The 15,621-nt window shown below is 43.3% G+C and overlaps 1 protein-coding gene across 1 annotated transcript; it reads left to right on the forward strand.

Moving 5' to 3' along the window:
* The first annotated feature begins 1,088 nt into the window (after positions 1 to 1,088).
* chrnd (cholinergic receptor, nicotinic, delta (muscle)) lies at positions 1,089 to 14,620 on the forward strand. Its single transcript, XM_085417455.1, has 12 exons — positions 1,089 to 1,224; positions 3,023 to 3,168; positions 3,292 to 3,336; positions 3,450 to 3,559; positions 4,492 to 4,647; positions 4,804 to 4,916; positions 5,776 to 5,976; positions 6,426 to 6,537; positions 7,400 to 7,514; positions 8,764 to 8,974; positions 9,236 to 9,354; positions 12,397 to 14,620. The coding sequence occupies exons 1-12, from the start codon at positions 1,167 to 1,169 to the stop codon at positions 12,577 to 12,579; spliced, it is 1,569 nt and encodes a 522-aa protein (XP_085273581.1). The 5' UTR covers positions 1,089 to 1,166; the 3' UTR covers positions 12,580 to 14,620.
* The last annotated feature ends 1,001 nt before the right edge of the window (positions 14,621 to 15,621 follow it).

The raw sequence follows: 15,621 nt of genomic DNA on the forward strand, positions 1-15,621 counted from the left end.
TCTCTTGACATTTTTCATCGCTTTTCCAAAACCTGAGTTAAAGTTGGCTGTTCCGGTCCACACTGCTGACATTTTGTTTAGCCTAGCTACAGCAGCCTCCAGTTTCTCTCTTTTTTTTAATCTGGAGTCACCAGTCTCACTCGCCTAACCCTGTGCCTGTTTAGCACGGGATGTCCCCCTAGTGGCCAATCTAAAAAACTACAACAGAAATGACAAGCCACCCTCTGATTAATGAAATAAGTTGGTATCGGTTCATGGTATCGGTTAACTTTTACGAGTATGAGTACACACACAATTTACAGTATCGGCCCCGATACCAGTATCGGTATCGGTGCATCCCTAACAGTCTTGTTTAGCCTCCCTGTACTCTAAGCAGGTACAGAGGATGGCTTTATCAGTCCTTAAAAATGGTTCCCATCCTCTAAGGGCTGAATTTCAGCTTCTTTCCTCAGGACGGAGGTTTCTGTTTCCGGGATGCAGGACAAAGCGTTATAAAAACAGCTTAGTGCTTATTTAATTCAGTGACAGCAACAGGGACAGTTTTTGTTTTTGATTCGAAATGTTTAAATTACTATACATGTGCTACAGTGAGGTTTATATTTTTATTAGGTATGTGTGTTTTTGAAGGGATGCCAAATGCTGTCATTTTTCTTGCCTGTGGGTATAAATAAAGTTACCTTGAACCATGAGAGTCAAACACAGCTTAAAGCTTACTGTGAAAACATTAGAATAATAGTAACTAACGATGTAATGGTATGAGCTTTGAATCCAGCAGGTCAGCAGGGAGAAACAGGAATCAGGATTTTTTTTCTGCCCAAATATAAATTAGAGGGATGATCGATTTATTTGTACCTGCTTTCATATTTATTGGTGTTTGAATATCGCCTGTCTGTGACATCATACAGACCCAAGAGTGAAAAAAGTGTCTCAAACTGAGTGTTGTTGTTGTTTTTTTAACTTATTCAGATCTCATAATTTAAAACTCCATGTTTATTATCAGTTTCCCGTACGGGGTGGAGGTGACAGCAGCTGGCGGCTCAGGCCTGCTCTGTGCTTTCTATTTTCTGCTCGGTGTGTCTGCAGCTGTTGTTTGTCACTCTGCCTCTCGGGTTCTGGCAGCAGGTCGGTGGGTGAAAGGGCTCTGGACCTCTCACTTCCACTCAGCCATGGAGCTTCAGCGTGCAGCACTGGCCACTCTGTTCCTGCTCACACTGCTGTCGTCGGGTAAGTTAGTGAAAACGTTAAGCTGATAACCTGACGAAATGTTTTCAAAGCAAATCTTTTATTTTAAAGGTTGAAAATATCTTTAATCATAAAGCAGGAAGTTTATTCTTACTGGAAAATGTAATCTACAGCTAAAGCAGTTGGTCTGTTATGTGACCGACTAAACTTTTGTGTCAGACTTATTTCAAGTCTTTTTTTTAAATGGAAGTGTTTTTGGGGGGGTTTTTAAGGAAGGACTCATTGAGCAAATAGTTGGGTATTGAGACAGTACAGAGTTTTTTTTAAATCCAAATTAAAACCTCGTTAGTGAAAAATGATCATCTCAAATAGAAAAATGTAAACTCAGTGATGTGCAGCGTTCCCTTTGAATCAGATTGGTGAAAATCAAAGCGCTGCAGTGTGGTGAGCTGTAGGATGGGAAGCCGGTTATCCGTCGTGGTCGATGGATCTGCAGAGCAGCTGTGAAATCTGAGCAGCATGAAGCATTCATGCGCTTGGATCCCGTCGGTTTTCCTCTCTGAATGTCATGCTTGTTTACAGTGTATTTGTGTCACTAGGCCTGGCCGTTAGTCAAAAACCAAACTAAAAACAAACACAAAAAGATGTCACCTGGACTTTGTGGGATTGTGGATTTCTAAATTGAGCAGCACATTCTTTGAGTTTAGAGATGAGTTTATGTTTGACCTTGGAAACAGGAGCTGGAAGCCCATTAGGAAGCAACATTGAAGCTTTCAAGTGTCGCTCTGATTCAGCTTTGGACTAATACTGGGATCAGACTCCACACTGTAAACCAAACTGTCACTGGTGATACCGTTTGATTTATTTTGATCTTAAGACTCAGATTTTAATTTAAAGAGTAAACATGTCTAAATTCAAACACCGTCAACAGAAAGAAGCTGGTTGGGGGGGTCTGAGCTAGTGCAGGGAGCCGAGTTGAGCTGCACTGCTTCATACTCTCTACACGCCTCATCCACGTCATACCCCACCTGTCCCTCTGATGTCAGCACTGCTGCACCCACCCAGCATCCACCTCTAATGTTTGCAGTTGATCTTTAGACCTTCCCATTGTTCTGAGCACTGGTCAGTCCAAAGAGTTTACTTCACCTTACAATATAAAACACCTTGAAGTGACTGTGGTTGAGATTAAGCTCAGTGTAAGGAAAATTGAATTGAACTGAAATGAATTAGCAGTATAATATGAAAGGCGTGTGTGTTTTCATGCATGTCTTCCTTCCATATTCGGCAATAAATGACTTTAAGGCTGGAAGGTGACGAGAGGAGCTGGGATTAAAATCACTCTGAGCAGGGTCAGAAGTGGCAGCGAGTCAAGGAAAAAAGTGGCCCATCTAATCATAAAGATCCTGAAAAGCATTGGACTGCAACCAGAAATTATTAACAACAGCAAAAAATCGGAAAGCTGTTTAAATAATAGATTATTACGTGATGAGAAAAAAATGAAAACTGACATCTTTGTGCAAAATTTTAAAGATAACTTGAAAAAAGGTAGAAAAAAGTAAAGTTGCTTTTTTTCTTTTAACTCATGTTTAATTATAGAAATGGATTTACTGTTGAGTGTCTCATTCCTCCATCACAGTACTGGTTGCTTTCTAGATTTCCAACAGAGTTTTTTGCCCACTGCCTCCTCAGCAGGTTTGGTTTGCTCATCTTAAATACTGAAACGTGTCCTTTGTTGGCCTGCTGGACTTTTGTATAATCTCTCCCAGCTTTAGTAGAAGCAGCTTAGAGAATATGAACAGCAGTTGTAAAACGTGTGTGTTTTAATCTGTGTGTGTGTTAGAGTGCAATGGCAGGAACGAAGAGGAGCGTGTTATTGAATACGTGTTCAAAGAGATGGGATACAACAAGGAGCTGCGCCCCGTCGAGAAGCAGCAGGATGTTGTCGATGTTAACCTCGCCCTCACGCTCTCCAACCTCATCTCTCTGGTTCGCAGCTTCTGTGTGTTTATGTAGTTCATCCTGTCATTAAAACTTTAAATGTGTCCGTTAGGTTTAAATCGAACACATTCAAACAGAAACATCGATGTTTGTCTTTGTTCTCCTCTGTAGAAAGAAGTAGACGAGACGCTGCTGACGAACGTGTGGCTGGAAATTGTGGGTAACAATTCATTCTTTTACATCTTCATATTCAGTACTTGCAGCTCTTTATTTACTTCTGTGTGTGTGTGTGTGTGTGTGTGTGTGTGTGTGTGTGTGTGTTATGGCAGACGTGGACTGACTACCGGCTGACGTGGAATTCCACAGAGTTTGGTGGCATTGAGATACTCCGGCTGCCGCCCAGCATGGTGTGGCTGCCGGAGATCGTTCTGGAAAACAAGTGAGGTCACACAAAAAAACCTCATTTTTATGTCAATGGAAAATTAAAAATTTTAAATGTATTTGTCCGTCTCTATGAAATAAGTAAATGAAAACTATTTTGTCATGATAATCCCAGTCATTAAGGCCTGGCCCTGTTTTTGCCACCCTGAGTGAAAACCACTGCTGGTATTCTGTGGATTTATGAGACAAAAGCTGAACTTTTTGGGAGGTTTGAGTCCTGTTACATCTGGTGTTAGACCAAGCCAACAGCAAAAGAATGGTGGAGGGGCTACTTTGCTGCTTCAGGACGATTTGGTGTAATTGATGGAACCATTAATTCTGGTCTGTTTGGCCATTAATTTGCTGTCTTGAACCTTGGGAGCACTTGTATTATACAGCAGGACAATGATCCAAAACACAGCAGGAAGTCTATCTGAGAATGAGTGAGTCAAATGCTTTGGTGTGACCTTAAAGCTGCTGTTCATGCTCAAAAATCCTCCAATGTGACTGTATTAAAACAACTCTGCAAAGTAAAGTTGGCCAAACTTCCTCCACAGTGATGTGAAAGACTCACTGGCAGTTATCTCAAACACTTGACTGCAGTTCTTGCCGGTAAGGCTGGCACATGTTATTAGGTTTTTTCACGCAGGTTTGAATGTTTTTTCCCCTTAATAATTAAAATCATAATTTAAAAACTACATTTCTATTTACTCAGGTTGTCTTTAAAGATCTCAAACATTCAAGTGTTGCAAAAACCTTTTCACAGTACTGCAAAACCAAATCAGTTTTAAGGTTACACTTTGTGTTGATCTCCTTAAATTACAGCTGAAAGTCTGCACTGATGTAAAACCCACTGTGGTGAAGTAAAGAGCCCAAATAAAATAAATAAATCATTGGGCAAAAACAGATTTTCCTAACTGTATGTCCTTTCCTCCTTCCTCCATGCCTCAGTAATGATGCCCAGTTTGAAGTGGCCTACTACAGTAATGTACTGGTGTATGAAAATGGTTTCTGCTACTGGTTGCCACCGGCCATCTTCCGCTCCTCCTGCTCCATCAACGTCAGATACTTCCCCTTCGACTGGCAGAACTGCACGCTCAAGTTCACGTAAGAAAGAATTATTTAAAGCTCTCTGTTGACAGTTATGCATCCAAAATCAGAATTTACAGTCTGCTGTGAAGCAAATCTGTAAAGTTTTTATGGTGTTTTTCTCCTGAAAGATCTCAGATTAATTTAATCCGTGTTTGTCACGGTGCTTTGCAGCTCTCTGACCTACAACGCCAAAGAGATCCGGATGCTCCTGAAAGAAGAATACGCCGGAGAAGTCGCCAACTATACAGTAGAGTGGGTCGTTATTGACCCTGCTAGCTTTACAGGTAGATGCTCTTTTCTGCACTCCAGTGTTATGTTCACACTTTACTTTTCCCTGTCAGAAATGCCCATGCCATACTGTACTGTAACTCGATCCTGTCCAAATATATATTTCTGGCTCATCTGGAAAAGTGTCCGTGCAGCCGCCTGTCCACAAAGAACCACACCTCCTCCCACAGTGTTGGTCAGGATTTAACTTGCACATAAAGATCATGTAGCTGGTCTTCTTGTCTTGAGCTTTGCATCTTGTTGTAAACCGTCTGTATTTGTATTCATGAAGGCGTCTCTTGATTGCTAACAGTGATACTCTTACCTCTTTGAGTCTCTTCTTAAGGTTAGATCTTGTGAAGTTAGTTTTCTTAACCATGGAAAAAATTCTGTCATCATCCACTTTAATTGTCTTTTGTGGTCTTTCTGGGTTTTTGGTGATCCTGAGCTGGTCAGTGGATTCCGTCTTTTTATGAATGAACCAGACTGAAAGTGTTGCTCTTTCTTCGATGGGTTTATTCAGTTTTTTCAGCCCAACTCTGGCCTCTTTTATTTCATCACCAGTACATCAACACCTCATATGAAGAGTTGAAACTCCAACACTTTTATTGCATCTTTATAAAAAATGTATAATTACTGTAGTGTGCACAGGCAAAAAAAAAAAAAAAGTTTGGACTTCACTGCATTTAGATACATTTTTCACAAACATGGACATGAAAAACACATTTTAGTGCTTCTAATGTCAAAGATTAGACATCTTTTCACTTTAGGCTGAAACGACGCAGTCAGGTTTGGCAGTCAAACGTGGAGGAAGCGCCGTTATGTAAACTTTCTTCTGTCTGGGTCTCATCTCATGTTTTCCACTAATGTTGGCAGAAAACGGCGAGTGGGAGATCGTCCACCGGCCAGCCAAGAGAAACATCTACAAGCACATCCCCATGGACAGCAACAAGCACCAGGACATCACCTTCTACCTGATCATCAAACGCAAACCTCTGTTCTACATTGTCAACATCATCATTCCCTGTGTGCTCATCTCCTTCCTGGCCTGCCTCGTCTACTACCTGCCCGCTGACAGTCAGTGCACGTTTAAAGAGCAATTTCAACCAATTCTCTGTAACCTGTGGTGTTACCGAGCTGTGCAAATATTCCTCGACATGCACAGAGACACACTCAGTTTTGTTTTTTTTATAAGACAGAGAAATGTGCCAACTCTGAAAGCTTAAAATCTTCTGCAGGCTGTCAACAGGAAACTGCAGCAAGGCAGATTAAATGTATTTGTAAACTAATTATAATTAAATCATTTATATTTTTAAACATTAATCTGGGAAAAAGTCAGAAATCACCGTAACTGGGAATCTCCTGTCGATTCCTCTGGTCTTAGTGTAAACAGAGCTCACCTGCAAACACTTTGCAAACACTTTGCTCTTAAACTGCCCAGAAATACTTTGTTGGAGGTTTAAAATGATCCCAGTCTGAACTGGTTTCCTTCACTTGTTGAAACAGTTTGTGCGTTTTGTGTGCAGGTGGCGAGAAGATGACCTTGTCCATCTCTGTGCTGCTCGCTCAGTCTGTCTTCCTGCTGCTGATCTCTCAAAGGCTGCCGGAAACTTCCATGTCTGTGCCGCTCATTGTTAAGTAAGAAACGCAAAACATACTCCCAACAACAGCTGGAAACATCAGCTTTAGATTCAGATTGAAGCTTTTCCAAGTGCTTCATTATAATATGCTGGTTTTCTTCAGTAAACATGAATGATTTCTGTTTGCACACAGCAACACGATTATTTCAGAGAACAGTCAGAGTTACCAGGGTCAGTGTTATTAGCCTTCTGACGCCCTTTTTATTGAGCCAGAGCGCAAACCACTGCTGTGCAGAGATGTACTTAAACTTTGCAATGCAGTTTAAAAACTTCAACAAGGCTTTAACATGTCACCTGAGAAAGCGTCACGCCAAAACCAGATACATTTGTTTAGATTTGAGAAAAAGAATCGTTGATGCTCACAACGCAGGAGATGAATATTCAAAGTTAGTATCACAGCGTGTATCATGAACTGGAGTGAGAAGTGTCGTCAAGAAATTCAGAGACACGCAGGACAGAACGAGCCTGGCAGAGGCAGGAAGCAAACGAAAAACGACTGAGATATGTGACGTCCAACAGTTGGGAATTGTAGCCTCAAAGGAGAGAGTCATGAGAGGAATGGACTGCAGGACAGAAGCCTTCAAACGAGACTGAAGTAATAATGAGATCTTGGAGAAAGAGTCTGCATACTGGAAGCGCATCATTTGTTCAGTAAAGTGTAGCACAGCTGAATTACAGAATTACAGTTTTCCTGTTTGGGGTGAAGACTCTCCAAATATGGACTGCTGTTTTTTAAAGTTCCCAGTCTGTAAACACTCGCTGACAAATAACAAGAAATGAAAAGTGAGAAAATAATGTGTATATTTAATTTAAAAAAGAAAGAAATAATAGATCAAAGTTAAAGTTAAACTGTCTCCCAGGTATTTGATGTTCATCATGGTGCTGGTTACTGTGGTCGTTTTAAACTGTGTGGTCGTCCTCAACCTGCACTTCAGGACGCCGAGCACGCACGTCATGACTGAGTGGACCAAGAGGGTAAAACACACACACACACACACACACACACACACACACACACACACACACACACACACACACACACACACACACACACACACACACACACCATGTGATGTACATCCTGTCCAGGTGAAATGAATTTATAAAATATACCATTCAATGCACAAACATATTACACATTTTAAGCAGCAGCCAAAGAATATTTCTGTGCATTTATTTTAAATATCTGTTGCACGTTTTAAAAACGTATTAAAAACTGATTTATTTATTTAGAACTTATTTCTAATAATAATAATACATTTTATTTAAGGGCGCCTTTCAGAAACCCAAGGTCACCTTACAAAAAACAGAATTAATAAAAGAAACAATAGTCATAAAATACATAAAATAAGTTAAAATTACAAAACAGAGCTTGACAACAGATAAAATCAGCATTAAAGCGAATAAGCCAGTTTAAACAGATGTGTTTTGAGCTGTGACTTAAATACGGAGAGGGAGTCAACAGGAGGAAGGAGGAGGAAGAGAGCTCCAGAGCCGAGGAGCAGAGCGACTGAAAGCTCCGTTCCCCAGAGTGCTAAGGTGTGAGGATGGAGCAGTAAGATGAATAGCAGATGATGATCTGAGAAGGCGGGAAACAGTGGTGATATGGAGCAGGTCACATAAATATGAAGGAGCAGATTTATGGATACACCTGTATGTAAGAAGTAAGATTTTAATATTTATTCTGGCCTCTATGGGCAACCAGTGAAGCTTCTGAAGAACTGGGGTAATATGAGCTCTCAACGGAGTGCGAGTTATGACCCGAGCTGCAGAATTTTTTATTTGCTTTGCATCTTTCTCTCACAATATTTTCCCAGCTTATTTTAATGCTTTGCTGCTTATTGATGTGTATTCACTGATTCACACTGACAGCGCTGAGGCAGCACAGCTGAAAATAAAATAATAAAGTACAATTAATTCAAAAGCAAAAATAGGAGAATCAATATCAAGGTACATAACTACAGAATTAAATACTACAAATATCTATTTATGGCGTATTTGAGCATTAATTCAATGACTACATTTTTAAGAATATTTATGGCATTAAAATTCATTTGTTTATATTTGATTTACTTTTGTTTGTCCAATATATGCCAACTTAAAGTGTCAGCTTTCAGACACACTGCAGTGTAGTACTGTAATAGTGCCATACAGCAATAGTAATGTATAAAATATAAAACTTTCTGAGTTTTATGTAAATAAACACGTTTCTCTCCACGTCCAGTTTTTCCTCGAACGGTTGCCTCGGCTCTTGCTCATGTCCCACCCTGCGGAGGCAGAGCCAGCGTGGGATGGAGCGTTGCCGCGACGATCGAGTTCAGTGGGTTACATCGCCAAAGCGGACGAGTACTACACCGTCAAGTCTCGCAGCGAGCTGATGTTTGAGAAACAATCGGAGAGACACGGCTTCACCACTCGAGTCACCCATGCAGCATGTACGCACCGTCGCCTGAGTGTGTTTATAAGATGCTGCGTTATTGTGACAGGAAATCAGAATCAGATGTAGTGATGTGGCCTTCGTCGCCAGGCTTCAGCACATCAGTATTACACGTAGTTTTGTGTTGGAGTCTGATGCTGCTGGGGCCAGCTGTTTGGTCGTATACGTGATCAGTGGACTCTGCAGTAAAACCTGCAGAGAGGATGTTTAAATTGAGGTGTGTGTGTGTGTGTGTGTGTGTGTGTGTGTGTGTGTGTAGTGGTGAAACCCCAGGATGACGGAGGTGTGACGGATCAGCTGTACTCTGAAATGAAGCCAGCTGTGGACGGAGCGAACTACATCATCAAACACATGCGCAACAAGAACGAATACAACGAGGTGAGAGCGAACAACCAGAACGTGACGATGCTCTGCTTGATTCAAGATGCTTTGAATTGTGTAAAAAATGTTAGCACGTTTTCATCAACATTTTGCATTTTTTTCAGTATTTCCCACACGCACATGTTTCAAATCAACAAACAAATTCTAATATTTGTCAAAGTTAATCCAAGAAAATACAAAACACAGTTTTCAAATGATGGTTTCATTGATAAAGAGAAAAAGCTGCCCAAACCGACCTGGCCCTGTGTGAAAGTCATCGCCCCTTAAGCCTCAGAACTGGTTGTGCCAACCTGGGGGGGGGGAAGTTCATGCATTGATAATAAATAAAAACAAATGTTACACATCACTGGGGAGGAATTTTGGCCCCACTCCTTTTCGCAGAATTGTGTGAATTCTGCCACATTGGAGGGTTTTTCAGCATAAACAGCATCTCCATTGGACTTTAGTCTGGACTCCAAAGCCAGTCCTAAACTTTCATCTGTTTTTTTGGGCTCATCATCCAGCTGTATAACCCAAGTGATCTTGAGCTTCAGTGTATGAACTGATGGTCGGACATTCTCCTTCAGGATTTTCTGGTACAGATCAGAATTCACGGTTCATTTACAGCAAGTCGTCCAGGGCCTGAAGCAGCAACGCAGCCCCAACCCATCACACTACCTCCATGTTTGATTGAAAAGTTGTATTCGTTTTAAACCTGATGTAACTGGACTTAAACCCGTTACATCTGGTCAGTCTGGGGATCATCCAGATGTTTTGTTGGTCAGCAGTGGTTTTCGTCTTGGATCTCGCCCATGGATGACATTTTTGCCCAGTCACTTTCTTATTGTTTTTTGTTTTGTTTTTTTTTTTTCTAAATGACATCAGAAACAGCAGTATGCGACATTACGTGATGGCAGAGCTTCAGTTCATCCTTTGTCATTTTTTTTTTTTTTTTTTTTTTTTTTTTAAATAAATAGGACAGGGGGAATGAATGAGAGAAAGAGGGGGAGAGAAAGAAAGAAAACCAAAGGGGAGAAGAGACGGTGAGAAGGGGGGGGAAGAGAGAGAAAAAAAAAAAGAACTCCTGGGTCACCTGTATGGAGAGAAAAAAAAACAAACAAACAAAAAAAACAAACAGAGGAGACAGCAAACAACAAAGAGCAACATAATAATAGAGAAAACAAAGCACCATCACAATAAACTAGCTAGTCATAGATATCAATATTTACTAAATAATAAACGATATTGTGCAGCATGCAAGATAGACAGCGCACAGTGTGCTTTGAGGCAGCAGCCAAGAAAGCTTTAGTCCGCGTCTGTGAATACCCATGTGTGCATACCTGTGTGGATCAGCATGCTTGCATTCCAAAGGTTTCTCCATGTAATGATCTGCTAGGGAGTGTGGGGGGGCCACAGCCCCGTCCTCCAGGGTGTGAAGTGGGTATGGAGGAGATCAAAACTCCAGACATCCAGAGGCCCCCAGAACACAAGAGACCATGGAAGACCAACGGAGGGGCAGCCGCGCCACTGTTCCAGTAAGAGCTGAGGAGAGTCCCAGATGAGGGCTCGCCCAGCAGCCGCGGAGCAGAAGTCAGGGGGAGTTGCAGTGACGCGCCCGTGAGCTCCGCCGGCCCCCAGCTGTGCCTGAGTGACCGAGCCCCAGGCCGAGAGGCCGGGGGCACCCCACCTCCAAAGGGGCCCGAGCGAGCCCCAGGTCCCAGGCCCCGACAAGCGGCCGCCAAGGAGTGAGCCGGTGTGTACCCGGACGCCCACCCCCAGACACAAAGAACCACCAACACACCGACACCTGAGGGAGTCCGCCACCGGCAGGGGAAGTGGTGGTGGGTGGAGATAGGCCTCCAAACCTTGGAGGGCCTGAGATGTCCCCAGAGAGGTGGCGTCTGATACCCAACCTGACATATAGACACAGACATACAGGCACACACAGACACAAACATCCATTCCCACCCTCATGCTCTCATATGCACTCACTCCACACTCAACCAACGTGGAGACAGACATAAAGAGACGCTGTACACACAATCACACTCCCCAAGCGTACTCTACAAACCGGGTCTAGGTACCCTTGCCCCTGGAGGGGGGAATTGCACCCAGACCCAGGTGGTGTTACCCTTTTCCCTGCGGTGGGGAGAGGCAGACCACCCCGACTCCGCAGCAGCAGGGAGGCCCCACACCCCAGACCGCAGTCGGACGGCCAACTCCTCCTACTAGCCCTCCCGCTCCAGCAGGCCGCAGAGAATGGGGGTGGGAGAAGACTCCAAACCTCCCTCCACCCGCTCATTGTAGTGTTGATGCATATGTGTTCTAAGGTGCAATTAAAACCCAGGAGGGCATGGAGCTACCTGCCAAGGAGCAGCAGGTAAGCGCATAGTCCCTCCTGCTAGCCCTCAATGACTAAGTGTATTTAAAATTGAGAGGTGGGCAACGACGTCAGGGGTGAGGTATACACCCTGATGGTAATTTGGACTCCGTGATTGTGCCCACCCCCAAGATCCTATATGTATGTGTAATGAGAGTGTGAATAATGTGAATGTCTAAGTTGTGGGATAAAATTGAGGCAGAGGCAGCCAGAAGGGGACAGGGGGGGGGGTAGCCTCCTCTGCACCCTGGTGACATACCCCCACTCCAAGGCCCTGCATGTGTGGGTGGTTGTGGAGGAGCGGGAACCCCTAACCCACTTTCTTATTGTTGAATCGTGAACTCTGACCTTAAGTGATGCCTGCAGTTCTTTAGATGTTCTTTTGTGACATCCTAGATGAGTCGTTGATGTGCTCTTGGAGTAATTTCGGTAGTCTGGCCACTGCTGGGAAGATTCACGTCTCTTCCAAATCTTCCACTGTGGTTCACTGGAGTCCCCAAACCAGCAGTTTTTAACACTGCTGTGTTGACTTCATTATTCTTGGATCTGGGGCCAGACTGTAACAACATCTGATGAGAGGACTAGAAGCTCATTAGTTCCTTTGGTTATGGCTTTATTGTTTTTATTGAATAAAAAATGAGGTGAAACATAAAACTCTGCCCTCGCTGGTGTCGTCACAGGAGAAAGATAACTGGAGCGGCATCGCTCGCACCGTCGACCGTCTCTGCCTCTTCCTGATCACTCCTGTGATGATCTTTGGCACCATCATCATCTTCCTGATGGGAGCCTGCAACAGTCCTCCACGTCTGCCCTTTGAAGGAGACCCGCATGACTACATGGAGAACCATGCACGTCTGCTGTAGCACATGAACAAAAGCACCCAACACAGCAGAGAGCGCTGTTACTGTGTTCATATCCTGAGGTTTGTTACTCTGTATGACAAAATATTGTAGCTGTGTGTTTTCTTGTGTTGAATGAATAAGTCTGTATTTGATTTAATCCAGGGTTTGTGGTTTGAATAAAGATTTATAATCAGAAATCTTTGACATGATTTGTTTCTGTTCACAATGATTGAACCAGCAGAGAATATTCACTTTCACTCTTTAACCTTTTTTTCTTTGCATGAACTAAAGACTGTTTTTTTTAAACTCTCCAAGGTTCGGTGTGTAAAATGTCACCACTAGATGTTATTAGATTGCATAGTGCAGTCAGTTAAATTCTATGTTTGCAACTCTCCCAATTCGAATGCATGTCCAGCTGCAGCAGGACAAACAAGTCTATGATGTGACTCCTCTGTCAGTCAGCTGTTTACCTCGGCTGGTGTCCACGTCGATTCACTCTGGAGAAAGCTGTCCAGTGACACAGATATCAAGGTGAGCTGGTGAGGATATCCTGCATGTTTCTGTTGTTAAGTGCTGCTGTTAGTCAGCATTAGTACAACAGTCTGTAAAGTGGATGTAACTTTGTTGGATTCTGAGACTTGGATAATAAACTCGTATGATGTGAGAATGTACTTTACCTTTAAAAAAACTGTTTAAGTGTGATTTTTAGGACACTTCAGTCCTACATTACCTGTCATAATGGCGGAAAGGCTTTTACAGACAAAAACATGGCTGTGCCATGGGCTCCCCCGTGTCACCTATTGTAGCCAACCTTTACATGGAGGAAGTGGAAAGGAAGGCTCTTGGCTCTTTCAAAGGAAGAGTACCCAGCCACTGGTACAGATATGTGGACGACACCTGGGTCAAAATCAAGACACAAGAAGTGGAATCCTTCACTGCGCACATTAACTCTGTGGATAAAAACATCAAGTTCACCAGGGAAGACACAAAGGACGACTGTTTGCCTTTCCTGGACTGCGCTGTGCACATTGAAGAGAACGGCAAACTCAACATCGAAGTTTACCGGAAGCCCACACACACGGACCAGTACCTCCTCTTTGACTCCCATCACCCTCTGGAACACAAACTTGGAGTAATCAGGACCCTACACCACCGGGCAGAACATGTTCCCTCTAAGCCTGAAGGAAAAAGAAGGAACACACACATGTAAAGGAAGCACTCAAAACGTGCGGCTATCCTAAATGGGCGTTCTTAAAGTCAGCAAAGAGGCACAGAAAAGAAGACCAGACACCAGCGAGGGAGGATAAGAAGGACAGACGCAACAACATTGTCATCCCCTATGTAGCCGGTGTATCAGAGAAACTCAGGAGAGTTTTCTCCAAGCATGACATCCCGGTGCATTTCAGACCCAGCAACACGCTCAGACAGAAACTGGTTCACCCGAAAGATAAAACGCCAAAACACAGACTTAACAATGTGGTGTATGCTGTACAGTGCAGCGAGGAATGCCCAGACCTCTACATTGGAGAGACCAAACAGCCACTTCACAAGCGCATGGCACAATACAGAAGAGCCACCTCCACAGGACAAGACTCAGCAGTCCATCTGCATCTTAAGGACAAAGGACACTCTTTCGAGGATGCCAATGTTCACATTTTGGACAGAGAGGACAGATGGTTTGAAAGAGGAGTGAAAGAAGCCATCTATGTCCACTGTGAGCGACCATCTTTGAACAGAGGCGGGGGTTTACGACACCAACTCTCTGCCATCTATAATCCAGTTTTGAGATCCTTCCCAGACGCCTTAACGCCCACTCACATCCTGGGCCATCTGATCTCAGGAATTCGCATGATAAGGTGGGGCCAGGTTTCACAATGAACACACCCGAAACTCTGGCTGATTGGGACCCACACCCAGTTTCCCACCTTGGCTCAGGCGATTAGAGGATCATCAGGGGGTCCTTTTGTCCCTCTGTGGGGGGTCACTCCCACTAGGTTTATATCTGGGACTCTCCACCATTTGACCTTAGAACTGAAGAAGCTTCTCGGATGAGAGGTGAAACGTCTTCAAGCAACTTAAAGAAGTCCAGATCTTATCCGTGCTGACTCAATGAGCCCATTTGAGAAACTCACACCTCTCCCATCATTCCAATCCCAGTGGGCAGCCTTGTGGGGGTTTGAACAGCCAGTTCTGCTTTCTTAATTCTTCGATAAGTCAGGGCCAAGCCAGCTCCGATCAACCAGAACAATGTTACCATGGTTCCTAATAGGTAGATATCTTCAGCACTCAGGCTCACCCAAGCCCAGACTTCTCGTTGAGAAAGGGGTGTCAATTGCAGGGAAGATAAGGGAGAGGAGAGGAGAAAAAGTGCGACCGCCTTCGCTGAGAGCCAAACGAGATAATTATCATGTTTATTTCTTCCATGTGAAGTGTAGTTTGGATCTTCTTTTGCTGCTGGTTTGGTCAATATTGTTTGGTGAGAGATAAAACCTGCAGCTTCAGAACTTGAGCAAAAAGGGCGTAAACACAAAGCGCGGACCCGGCGAAACATTAGAATCAGCGAGCTGTCGGCTTTCAGCCCCGACCGCATCCCCGTACGAGCCGTCGGGTGAGAAAGGCGACATCTCACTGCTTCTGACCCGTCGGAGGCTCCGTGCTTTGTGTTTACGTCTTTGTGCAGAATCCGTGTTCCTGCTCTCATTTACTGCTTTAGCTGTTTGGTGGTTGTTGAAATTTTGTGAGGTTTAACCTGAGATTCTGGCATTTCGGGCAAAATACATTTATATAAAAAAATGATTCAGGATTTTAATGAATCGATATGACGTTATCCAAGAATCGATTTTAATCGATAATCAAAACCCACCCCTAGTAACTGTGTAATCATGCTTATGTACATCTGGATAATGACACAAACTAGTGTGTGGCGCTTCACTTTTTAAAAAACTAAAAGACAGAAATCAGATTATAGGATATGTGGTGTTGTTTATTTATATTATGGTACTAATCATTCGTGATATTTAGTACTGTGTGCATACTTTATTAGAAGAGATGAGATAAAAAAAA

The sequence above is a fragment of the Rhamphochromis longiceps genome, linkage group LG9 (genome assembly GCF_057381845.1).
Source record: "Rhamphochromis longiceps isolate RC_006_pf linkage group LG9, R_longiceps_female_GT1.1, whole genome shotgun sequence".
In the NCBI taxonomy this organism is placed as follows: Eukaryota; Metazoa; Chordata; class Actinopteri; order Cichliformes; family Cichlidae; genus Rhamphochromis; species Rhamphochromis longiceps.

Coding starts and splice junctions, on each gene's coding strand:
- chrnd (XM_085417455.1), top strand. CDS start 1,167: ATGGAGCTTCAGCGTGCAGCACTGGCCACTCTGTTCCTGCTCACACTG. Junction 3,337..3,449: donor CGAACGTGTGGCTGGAAATT/GTGGGTAACAAT, acceptor GTGTTATGGCAG/ACGTGGACTGACTACCGGCT. Junction 9,355..12,396: donor ACAAGAACGAATACAACGAG/GTGAGAGCGAAC, acceptor GTGTCGTCACAG/GAGAAAGATAACTGGAGCGG.